Consider the following 13,139-nt stretch of genomic DNA (forward strand, 5'->3'; position numbering starts at 1 on the left):
GATGAGGAAGAGGATGGTGATGAGGATAGGGTGAGAATGAGGATGAGGAGGAGCCAGGTGAAAAAATCAGTTAATCCTTAGACTTTCACTTGTAAACTTCAATATTAACATATGTAAATAAACCAAAACACAACTTTACAGTCTCCCAATATTTAAAAAGGCCACCACGCGATCACAGCACTAAACCATCTACAGAAAACCCTGTAAAGCCAACCTTAAAGGACTAGCATATTTTATATGAAAATTTCCATCCACTATTGTATCATCATAAACTATAAAGAACCCTCCATAACAAACTATTAAATTACACCACTTGCTAGTATATATAATTGTAGAACCATTCAAAACAACTACTTCATAGCATTCATTACTTTCCTAAAGTCTAAAATCAACCCACTCTCCTGGGGTTCAAAAACCACCATGTAATGCACAACATCATGCATTCATTAAAAAAACTAAACACTAACAAGTAAGGTATGTAATCAAATCAAGCCCAAAACAACAAATTTAAAGGATACATAGAAAAATAAATACAAAATAACAGAAAAACAGAAAGTATTGAATCTCACCATTAGAACCAGATCTCTTCCCACGCTTAATTCTCTCTAACTGAACTTGAGTGTCCATAAACATCTGCATCCTCTGAACTTCAAGATCTTTAGTAAACTGCATCCTCTGTTTCTCCAAATCCACCATATACCTAAGTTTCTGCCCTTCCACTCTCTCATACACTTCCCCGAGCCTCTCTATCGCCTTTGCCAACCTTCTCATTCCTTCTCTCCCCTTATCTCTCTCTCCTTCCTCCACTTCACTACCTCTTCCTTCATCCTCCATCATATCTTCTTCCTCCTCATCCTCTTCATCTTCTTCCTCCTCCTCCTCATCAGCCTCGGCAGCAGCCGCAGCGGCCGCCATCGCAGAATAATTCCTCCTAAAGTAACCATCATCCATTGCTGCAGCGGCCCGCTTCTGCGGCAGCGCGACAGCGGTAAACGGTGCAGCCACCGAGGATTGTGTTTTCCGATATGGCAAGAGAGGGAGCGCCACCGGTGGAGACGGCGACGGAGATGATGTGGATTTTTTAGCAATGAAGTTAGGGCCAATCAAAGCATCTAATCGTTCGAAGAAAGGCCAAGAGGACGAAACGACGCCGTTGGATGACGCAACCCTAGCTTTCTCGATCTTGTATTTCTTCTTTATGGTGTCGATGCGGTTCTTGCACTGAACGTCGGTACGGTGTGTTTTCTTAGAGTGGGCGTGGAGGGCGTTAACGGCGTCAGCGACATCCTGCCAGTCCTTTTGACGGAGGTTGCCGCGGTTGAGCTCGAGGTAGCGGCGGCCCCAGGCGTCGACGAGGGTGGAGGAGGCTTCCTCCGTCCAGCAGTCCTCGCGCACGGGGAGGGGGCGGGGATTGGTGGCCGGCGGCGTTAGGGAATTGGGGAAATCAGGCATCGGAGGAATTAGGGTTAGAATGGTTTAGAGAGAGAAAGAGGGGAAAAAGAGAGTAAGTGAGAGAGAGAAAGAGAGATAGCGGCGGAAGTAATAGAAAGGAGAAAGGAATGGGATAATGCGGTACGGTCGCCGGGAAAGGGCGCGTGATGTTGGGGGAACACCCAGTGCGTGACTGGCTAACTTCATCGGCTTGGCTGGACCGATACAATACAACTATTATTCAAATATCTCAATCAAATGCAAACTGAAAAAATAAATACTAACAAAATGTATGTGCACATCTATGAAAATTCATTATTATGTAGGTGTATATAAGGGGGAAATGTGTTTGATACATTGTCATTGTATTGTTCATAATTTTATAGAATTATTATTAAATTTTCAAAAAATATATTTTAAATGAGTAATAGACTATATAAATTTTTATACTAATAATGCATAGATATTATACTAAAAAAAATAAAAAATTGGTATAATGTTAAGAGAAAAAACTTTAAATTAATAGTCTAGGGTAGATGTATTATTACCAATTAGTGAGTTAAAATTATTCACACCTACTTGACAACTTTTCTTTCACCAATTAGCTTATTGTATAATTAGGTTAAGAGTTTAAAATATGGGCATTGACAATGTAAAGTTTTTACATTGTCAGTATATCATCATCCACCCTTAATTTGTATTACTTTTGTTTGAGAGTCAATAATAATTAACAAATCAATCATGAATAATTTACTGACAGTATAAAAACACTTACACTGTCAGTTTATACATATTAAATCTTTAGGTTAATTATTCTAATTAAATATCAAAACTTAACTTGAGGTCCACCATTAGCATCTACCCTCTATCATAAGGGAGTTAAATGTGATCAATAAGATGTTCCTCTTATGGTGTAAATCTTGTTTTATCACTATTATGATCAAAATGTCAATAATTTGATTCTTGGGAACAATACTCGTTAAGAAAAATAGTCACATATCCAAAAATAATAATTTATTGCCCAAAAGCGCAAAAAGAATACAAAAAAAAAAATATGTTAAAGTTTCTCATTACATTTTTTTCTTTAAAGTGTTATTTCATTTGCTAGGTGAGACTAATCTCACAAGCAAGATTATGTGCCTAAACTATAATTCTTCTTTTATATTAGAATATGAAAACAAACTCAACGATTATTATGAAAAACATGTTTAAGGATCCAAATAAAAACAATATATCATAAATCTGTTCTTTTAGAGGTTTTTCCTTTATGAGTTAATAAATAAATAATGAAAATGTTCACGAATATCCTCAAGATATGGATAAAAATTCAAGATAGAAAACTCATTAGAAAATGGTGTATTTAATATATTAAATATTAGCTTGATCCATATAATCGAAGATGAAATTAGAGTTTGAAATTGAAAATTGTGCTCAACAACATTTAATTATCATGTTTAAATAAAGCACGTTTGAAATTACAAAGATGATTCAATGGATGAATTCCATAGAATAATAATATAACTAACTTAGAGTATTTTCAACTTTTATCCTCCAAAGTATGAACGTTGGTCTTTCAAAATCAAATCCACAAGCTGTTATTGTTCTACCATTACCAAAAGAAATAGCATACTATCATGATTTGATTACAAACTTCAATAACATAATTAAAAGAAAATAAAGTATGTGGATGGTATAAGTTATCCTATTCAGCCACTAAAATTATGACATGTATCATGTTTAATCATTTTCTATAAAAATATTTCTATAAACAAAACAAAAATATATCATAATTTTGGTAATTGAGTGAGATAACTCATATAATATAATATAATATATATATATATATATACTGTCACCATAAAGATATATTTATACACATTTAATATTATCAACTATTCATTTACATCATTTTTTTTGGAGAGACAGTAATGATTAATATTAATTGTGGATGATATAATGAATGTGCATAAAATTTATACATCAATATATTACTATAATGATTGTATATAAATTTTATAATGCATGCATATTACACTCTTTCCATTCATATATAGTGAAAAAATGTATACAATGACATGTAAGAGTTTTTTACAGTGTTATTATATTACACATTGTTCATTCTCCATCATCGTTGACTCTGGTGAATAATATACTGATTATGTATATATCTTTATATAGTTGGTGCACAAATATTATATATATATAGGAGAATAATGTATATCTTCATATTAGGAGATAACTTATCTTCCCTATCTAGTAAAAATGTGTGACATGTGTGCTATTTTGTTTATTATTAAAAATATTTTTATAGAAAATGATGAAACATGACACATATCATGATTTTACTATATATATATATATATATATATAACATCACATAGAAGGTGAAGAAATTTATAGAAATAAATCAAATGAAAGGTGAAGAAGTTTAACGCATCTTAAATACGCAGAAGTGTGAGGCGCTGCTCGCGTATCCCGTGGTGATATGCTGCTCTTTTTTGTGTACCCCACAGAAGAAAAAAGATTTATACTTTCTCTACATGTACATACATTGTTAGTGTTTGGCAAGGCAATCTTAGAGTTTTTTGTATGTATTTTATAGTTTTTAACTCGGTCAATAAATTATTAAAGTGGTTTATAGCTTTTATATAAAAAAGTTGTAACAGTCAAAAGAGAGTTTGTAGCTTTCAAAAAAAATAAGTTCATAGTCTTTGAAAGGTATTTTTCAAAAATCCATTTGGGGCATGTTTGGTAAAACTAGCTTATAGCTCTGAGTTTCAAGGTACTTCAAAGCTTAGGTGCGAAAATAGTTAAAGTTTGTAGTTGTATAAGTAGTTTACTAACTGGACTTTTCAATAAAACTAGCTTCAGGTGAAATTTGAAAAATGACTATAAAGTACATGAATATTTATTTATTTATTAGTTAAATGGTAAAGACATATTTTGGCCCTTAAAAAATTGTGTATCAATTTGGTCCTACTAAAATTGAAAAACTGAAAGTAGTATTCAAAAATATTAAATGAATGTTAAATTAGTCATTTTTATAATTTGTTATGACTCCTAATAGAGACTACTTTGACTTACATTTAAGATATTTGAATACTAGTTTGATTTTTTACTATTTTGATGATAATATTTTTTTCACGTAAAGTTATAAGGACTAGAATGAATATTCACTCTATATTAAATTATTATTAATTGGGTTAATTAAATATATATAGATAATTTAAAATCAAAATTTCCATTCCTTTATTTCAATATTTTATTTATAATCGAATATTTTATTTATTTGTAATGTAGGGCGAAAGATAAGGCGAGGGAACAAAAATAATATAGTTTTTTTAGTTTGAGTCATTAATGCATCTTTTTCTTAAATTTTGAATGGTAAAATTGGTAAACGAATTATTGAAAGATATTTTCATATTCTAAATGTTAAACTTTCAAATGATACAAGCTTATTTTTTAAGAGCTAGAAGTTGCCTTTCATTTTTGTTTGCCAAACGGCTCTAACACATTATTGACTTGGTTAAAAAGCTACAAACTTCATGAAAAACTACAAGCTAGTGTTGTCAAATAGTATCTTGAAGTGACATTTAGAAAGCGAAAATAGCTTTCAATAATTCGCTTCCCAAAAACTTTGTACTTGCCAGCTTGTAGTTGTGATGGTAGTTATAAACTTGTAATTGTGTAAGTAGCTTATTAAACTAGAGTTATTCGGAAAAACTAGCTTTATAACTACCTGAAATTAAAAATTAAATAAAAAATACATATAATATTTATTTAGTTATTTATTAGTTAAATAATCATTAATTACAATAATTAAGTAGATAGATCATTTAAAATCATTTTTTCAATCCTCTAATTTAATAACTTATTTAGAATTGAATATGCAATATTTTATTTATATATGAGGTAGGGTGAGAGATAAGGTGGGATAGCAAAAATAAAATAATAGAATTTTTTAGTTGGGGATAATTAATGTAAATTTTTAAGATTATGGAGGGTAAAATCGATCAGTAAGTGAATTATTGAAAGTTATTTTCACTTTCTAAATATTACTTTACTAGTGTTAGAGTTGGAAAATCAAGAAGAAGAAACAAGGAATAATGCAACACAAACACAAGGAAGAAGCAAGGAGGCAACACTTATACAAAAAGAAGAATGAAGTTTTAACTAAAAAACAGAATCATTCTTTTGGGTCTTTTGTTTAGTTTGGAAGTCCATTTCTCTTTATTTTCTCCTTTTAGTAGGCTGTTAGTTTCAGTTAGTTTAGTTGGTTATTCTAACCAACTTATATTGCTATATATAGATCTGTCCTCTTCCTTGTGTAAATACAATAAGAAATATATTCAATCAAGAAAAGAGTTCAGCAGATTTCTTTCACTTTTTTTGTATGGGATACCATGTTCTTTAACATGGTATTAGAGCTTGCATAAAGCCCTGATATCCCACTTTTCCGCTAGCAGAATTTCACTCGGATCAAATGCGTCCTCTCCCTCATTCATTCTCAAAATTCATCTTCTTTCTAGAAATCCCTCCTAAAATCTTCATTACCTCTCTCTGCTTACGCCAAAATGGAGAATAGAGCCATAGCCACACTAAACCTAATGCAAGATCCCTTTTCACCTTACTACATGCCTCCCAATGAGAGCCCTAGTGCAGTACTCGTGTCTAAACCTCTAAATGGTGACAATTATCATTTTTGGTCTCGTGCCATGTGGATGTCTCTTAAAACGAAGAGTAAGCTCCAGTTTATCGATGGATCACTTCTCAAACCATCGGTTGAAGATCCAAGTTTCAGTACATGGGACAGAGTAAATACATTGGCGGTTTCTTGGCTAACCCAATCAATAGATGCTTCAATTGTCCAAAGCATTCTCTGGATGGAAACGGCTACAGAGATCTGGCAAGATTTGCGTGAGAGGTATTATCAAGGAGATGCCTGCAGAATCTCACAATTACTTCGAGAAATTTACACCTATAAACAAGGTAATCTTAGCATAGCAGCTTATCACAATTACATAAAAGGATTGTGGCAAGAACTGGATAATTTTAGGCCAATCCTTGGACGTTCTTGCACATACAGATGCAAATGTAATTTGATTCCTACTATAAGAGGGTACAAGGAAAATGACTATGTCATTTGCTTCCTTAATGGTCTAAATGATCAATATAAAGGAGTAAGGTCGCAGATCATGTTAATGGATCCACTCCCTACCATTAATAAAGCTTTCTACCTCTTGGTTCAACAAGAAAGACATGTTAATTCTCAGTTTGTTGAACCAAGGGCACTGATGAACACAGTAAGCAGTGATCCTGATATCAACAACTTTGAAAGAAATATAAGAAGTAGTAGAGGAAGAAGCAGAGGAAGAGGATACCAAGGAGGAAGGAACTCAGGTAGATCTTCAATTAGCAGAGGCTCCAAAGTCTGCTCCTTCTGTCATAAGACTAGACACACAGTTGATCAATGTTTCAAAAGATATGGTTTCCCACCTGGAAATTTCAAGAATTATTCTGTCAACAGCATTGGAGCAAATGATACTCAGTCCTACGACTCTGGCTATCAAGATGAAGGAAAAGACCATTCCATAGGCAATAAAGTTAGTGAGGGGACTTCAGGAGTTAGCATTACTCCTCAACAACAACAAACTTTATTGTCAATCCTACAACCTAACACTGCTCATAGCACTAATCAACTCACTGCACACACTGCAAATAACAGTACCAATGAAAAAGGTATGAAGCATGTATTGAATTCTTGTACTAAAATCTTTGATTAGTTCCTTGACACAGGGGCCACTGACCATATATGCCATACACTTTCACAATTTCAAACTTTCAAGCAAATCAATACCATTTATGTCACATTACCAAATGGTAGTCAAGTTTCTACAAATATCTCAGGGAGTGTCATTTTCTCTTCTCAATTATACTTGATAGATGTACTATATATACCATGCTTTACCTATAATCTGATTTCAATTTCCAAACTCATTGAGAACATTCCCTACGAACTAACTTTCTCCAAAACCATTTGTCATATTTAGGATCTCCCATCATTGAATATGATTGGTGTAGCTGAATTGAGAAGTGGACTATATGCAATGAAGGATGGTGTGAAGACTCTGCCCATCATTCATGAGAACAAATGCAGTAATATTGCTAACAGTTTCAATACCTATGACACAAATATTTGACATGTTAGACTAGGTCATATATCTCATAACAAGATGTTAAGAATGCAAAAGGATTTTCCTTACATTAGATGCATTAGAACTACTAATCCTTGTCATATTTGTCATATGGCAAAACAGAAAAGTTTACCCTATGACAATATAATTTCTAAATCTGCCCGCATCTTTGATTTGCTTCACATGGACATATGGGGGCCCTTTGCCACTCCAAGTACTTTTGGTCACAGATATTTCTTGACAATTTTTGATGACAAATCCAGGTTTACATGCCTTTATTTCTTAAAACTTAAGTCTGAAGTGCCTGATCTTATTAGAAATTTTATCACCCTTATACAAACTCAATTTGGAAAAACAGCTAAGTGCATCAGAAGTGGTAATGGAAAGGAATTTTCCTTACATGACTTCTATGCTAAGAAGGGGATTGAGCACCAAACTAGCTGTGTTGAGACACCCCAACAAAATGGGGTGGTTGAGAGAAAACACCAACACATTCTTAGTGTTGCTAGATCCCTGATTTTTCAATCAAAGGTTCCTCTCTGTTTTTGGAACTATGTTGTGGCTCATGCTACTTATTTGATTAATAGGCAACCAAGTAGTTACTTGTCCAATGATACTCCCTTTAATGTGCTATATGGAAAGTTGCCAAACATTTTTGACTTAAGGATTTTTGGATGCCTATGTTATGCCACTACCATTACCTCCCATAGAAAAAAGCTTGATCCTAGATCAAGAAAGGGAGTTTACTTGGGATTAAAAACAGGGGTTTTTTATTTCTAGAAATGTTTATTTCTATGAACATGTTTTTCCTTTTGCATAAATTGCCAATAATGATCTAGATACCAATATATCCATACCTACCAACCATAACAATGACTCAAGATGGTTAGATGGCTCTAATGAAGAATGCATTATACAACATGCACCTGAACATGACCATCCTGCTATGATTAATGATCATGGTGATGCTCAAACTGACATCCCAACTACTGAATACAATGCTCAACAGAGTGAGAATCACAATACTAGAAAATCCCTTAGAAACAGACACACACCTCACTATTTGCAAGACTACCATTGCAATTTAAATACTTCTACTTATCATTCATCCTCATCAAAGTTTACAAAAATACAATACCCTTTATCAAAATACATATCCTATGATAAATTGTCTTTAGCTCATAAGCATTTCTCTCTTAATATATCTTCTCACAAGGAACCTAGTTCTTATATTGATGCTATTAAGCATGCTTGTTGGAGAACTGCTATACAACATGAACTAAAAGCCCTCAAAGACAACAATACTTGGACATTGACCACCTTACCTAGCACCAAGAAAGTCATAGGGTGCAAATGAGTTTTTAAAATCAAATATAGATCTGATGGTTCTATTGAGAGGCACAAGGCAAGGCTTGTTGCCAAAGGTTTTACTCAAACCGAAGGAATAGATTATATTGAAACTTTTAGTCATGTGATCAAAATGATAACCATTAGAGTCATACTTGCTTTGGCTTCAGCCAACAAATGACATTTACATCAATTAGATGTAAACACAACATTTCTCCATGGTGACCTTAAGGAGAAAATATATATGAAAATTCCTCAAGGGCTATGTGTTGAAAAGTCTCTTTATGGACTTAAGCAAGCTAGTAGATAGTGGCATTCCAAGTTAACAGGTTTTCTCCTTCAATCTGGTTACCAAAAATCTTTTGCTGTTCATTAAATCTACTGATCTTAACTTTACATCTATTCTAGTATATGTTGATGACCTTGTATTGGCAGGAAACAACATTATAGAAATTAACAGAATCAAGAAGCTTCTTGATATTGAATTTAGTATAAAGGACCTCGGTCAATTAAAAAAAATTCTAGGTATGGAGGTGGCTAGAACAAACAAAGGAATCTCCTTATATCAAAGGAAATACGCTCTTGATCTCCTAGAAGACACTGGAGTGTTGGGATCAAAACCATGCTCTACTCCAATGGAGTATGCTAAAAGATTGATCAGTTCTGAAGATGGTGAGATTTTAAGTGACCTTACTACCTATAGAAGACTCATGGGTAAGCTCCTTTACTTGACACATACTAGACCTGATTTAAGCTTCACAATTGGGCATTATAGCCAGTTTATTGCTAAACCTACTAATCTTCACTTTGAGGGAGCCAAAAGGATACTAAGGTATCTTAAGGGTTCAATCAGTGCTGAAATTTTCTTCCCTGGAGAATCTGATTTCAAGATAAAGGGATATACTGATTTAGATTGGGCAGGATGTCCTGATTCAAGAAAATATGTATCTGGATATTGTTTTTATCTTGGACATGCTCTCATTTCCTGGAAAATCAAAAAGCAACAAGTTGTGGCAAGGTCCTCTGCTGAAGCAGAGTATAGAGCCATAGCCTTAGCTGCCTGTGAAGAACAGTGGCTAGCATACCTCTTGAAGGACTTGCAGATAACACATCCAGAGGCCATACCTTTGTTCTGTGACAACCAGTCTGCCATCCATATAGCTGCTAATCCCATCTTCCATGAGAGAACTAAGCATATCGAAGTAGATTGTCACCCAGTAAGGGAGAAGATTTAGTTTGGGCTCATTCATTTACTCTCCATCCCAACTATGTCTCAAACTGTAGATATATTCACCAAATCCTTGTCTCCTGGCATTTTCACGAAATTACTTTCCAAGCTAGAAATGTTAGACATCCACGTTCCAGCTTGTGGGGGAGTGTTAGAGTTGGAAAATCAAGAAGAAGAAACAAGGAATAATGCAACACAAACACAAGGAAGAAGCAAGGAGGCAACACTTATACAAAAAGAAGAATGAAGTTTTAACTAAAAAACAGAATCATTCTTTTGGGTCTTTTGTTTAGTTTGGAAGTCCATTTCTCTTTATTTTCTCCTTTTAGTAGGCTGTTAGTTTCAGTTAGTTTAGTTGGTTATTCTAACCAACTTATATTGCTATATATAGATCTGTCCTCTTCCTTGTGTAAATACAATAAGAAATATATTCAATCAAGAAAAGAGTTCACTATATTTCTTTCACTTCTTTTGTATGGGATACCATGTTCTTTAACAACTAGCTTTCTTGAAAGTAGCTTTCAAAAGTTACAAGTTCATTTTTTAAAAGTTCTAAGATTCTTCCATTTTTTCAAATGACTCTAGTAGCTGAGTCAAAAAACTACAAAGTAACTAAAAAGTTATAATCCCACATGTCTAAATAGTGATTTGAAGTAGTATTTAGAAAATAAAAGTATATTCTAATAATTTGCTTACTAAAAAGCTTGTAATTGTGAAGGTCAGAAGTTTATAATTGTAAAGATAGCTAGAAGTTGTGTAAGTATCTTACTAAATTAAACTTATTCAGTAAAACTAGGTGATAGATAGATTAAATTTGAAAAATAACTACAATATATATATATATATATTATTTATTTAGTTTTTATTAGTTAAACAATTATTAATTGGAGTAATTAAATATATAATAATTTAAAATCAAAATCTTCAATCATTTAATTCACTTACTAATTTTACTCTTCAAAAATTTAAAAATTACATTACTTATCCCCAACCAACACAAAATTATTAATTTTGTTATCTCATCTTATCTCTTATCTCTCACCTTTCCTTACAAATAAATAAATATTGCATATTTAATTATTATAAAATATTAAAATAAGTAGATTTATTAAAGTAGCATTCAAACATAACAACATTCCTTTTATTTTTGTATACAGAATATCTCTAATAACTTATTGATTGAGTCAAAAAAAACAATAATCTACCTGAGAAGCTACAAGTTCACATTGTTAAACAAGGCCTTGAAGTGTCCTTTAGAAAATGAAAATAATTTTCAATAATTCACTTACCAAAAAACTTGTGCTCTGAAGCTTGTAGGTGTAAAGGTTACTGAAAGATATAATTGTGTAAGTATCTTATTATACTATAGTTGCTCGATAAAACTAGTTTTGTTAGTAGTTGAAATTTGAAGAAGAGTAAAAAGTATATATAATATTTATTTATTACTCATTTAGTAATTTATAAGTTAAATAATTATTAAATGGAGTGATTAAATAAATAATTCAAAATAAATATTTTGAATTATTTATCTTAATATGTTATTTATAATAGAATATGAAATATTTTATTTATTTATAAGGTAAGAGTGAGAGATAAGACGAGACAACACAAATAATAACTTTTATAGTTTGAGATAATTAATCAATATATATTTTAAAATATTTAAAGGGTATAATTGGTAAGCAAAATTATTGAAAACTACCACCATTTTATAAATACTATTCCAAATAGCTTTTAAATACTACAAACTCATTTTTTAAAAGCGAAAAGTCCCTTTTCATTTTTGTTTACGGACAACTTTAATAACTTATTGACTAAGTCAAAAAATTGCAACCTTCTTGAAAAGCTATAAATTTGTGTTGTCTAACAATGTCATAACGTAACGTTTAAAAAATGAAAATAAATTTTAATAATTCGCTTACCAAATTTACAGTACAAGATTTTTAAAAAACTACATTAGTTACTAAAAATAATAAAAAATCTATTACTTTTAATGTATAAATTATATTCACATCTCATTTGTTGTAATGTATAAAATATATCTTTTATTTTTTATGGTACATAAATTATATCTTTTTATATCTTTTACTTTTTTGGTATATAAATTATATATATATTTTTTTGGTTTCTCACAGGTATCCTCGCACTGGAGGCAATCCTGTCCGAGCCGGGCACATCCACAGGTAAGTGGGGCTAACTCTCCCAACGGACATTTTTTCTATCCACAAGACTCGAACCCCGGGTTCTTGCTTAAGGGAAATCAAACATGTACCACTTGAACCAACGCCCGTTGGTAATTATATATTTTATTTGAGAACATATAAATGCTTTTCATATTATATTTTTTTAATGACTTATGGTGTCAAATGTGGAAGAATACTTAAAACTTATACAATTTAATTGTATTTTCAGAAAATATATGTTGAAAATGACCAAAAAATTAAAATAAATAAAATATTACATGTTCAAATATAAATATATTAAAATAAATTATTACTAATTTTGATTTTAAATTATATATATACTAATTATTTTTACCCATTTATTAAATTTCACCTAATTACTAAGTTATTAATAAATGTATAGTTAACCATAGAAGTGAATATTTGATATAAATTATTTAATGCTACGTTACGAATGGTATTTAGATAAAACTATTCTAAATGGTAACTTGAATAATAACAAAAATACTATATTATATAATAATAATAACAATTAACAATCACGTACCTTTAAGTCAATGTCAAAAAGTTCATTTGAGGTGGTGACACGGGTGCAAGTGCAAGTGCAATAGAAATTTAATATACGGAAACATAACAATGAAAAGGTAATTTTGTTCAACTTAATTCGATATAAGTAATAAAATCTTTTTCTCTAAGCTTTTATAAAGAATTAAAAAAAAAATCTCAAACAATGGCATTTTGATTTTTTTAGTGTTT

General features: G+C 31.6%; 1 protein-coding gene across 1 annotated transcript; it reads right to left on the bottom strand.

The window, feature by feature from the left end:
* Positions 66–1,699, bottom strand: LOC109345211 (trihelix transcription factor ASIL1-like). Its single transcript, XM_019584066.1, has one exon. The coding sequence runs from the start codon at positions 1,450–1,452 to the stop codon at positions 508–510; it is 945 nt and encodes a 314-aa protein (XP_019439611.1). The 5' UTR covers positions 1,453–1,699; the 3' UTR covers positions 66–507.

Source organism: Lupinus angustifolius, chromosome LG04 (assembly GCF_001865875.1).
Source record: "Lupinus angustifolius cultivar Tanjil chromosome LG04, LupAngTanjil_v1.0, whole genome shotgun sequence".
NCBI classification, from domain to species: Eukaryota; Viridiplantae; Streptophyta; class Magnoliopsida; order Fabales; family Fabaceae; genus Lupinus; species Lupinus angustifolius.

Excerpts from the sequence above, each read along its gene's own strand:
- LOC109345211 (XM_019584066.1), bottom strand. The coding sequence starts at position 1,452 with ATGCCTGATTTCCCCAATTCCCTAACGCCGCCGGCCACCAATCCCCGC.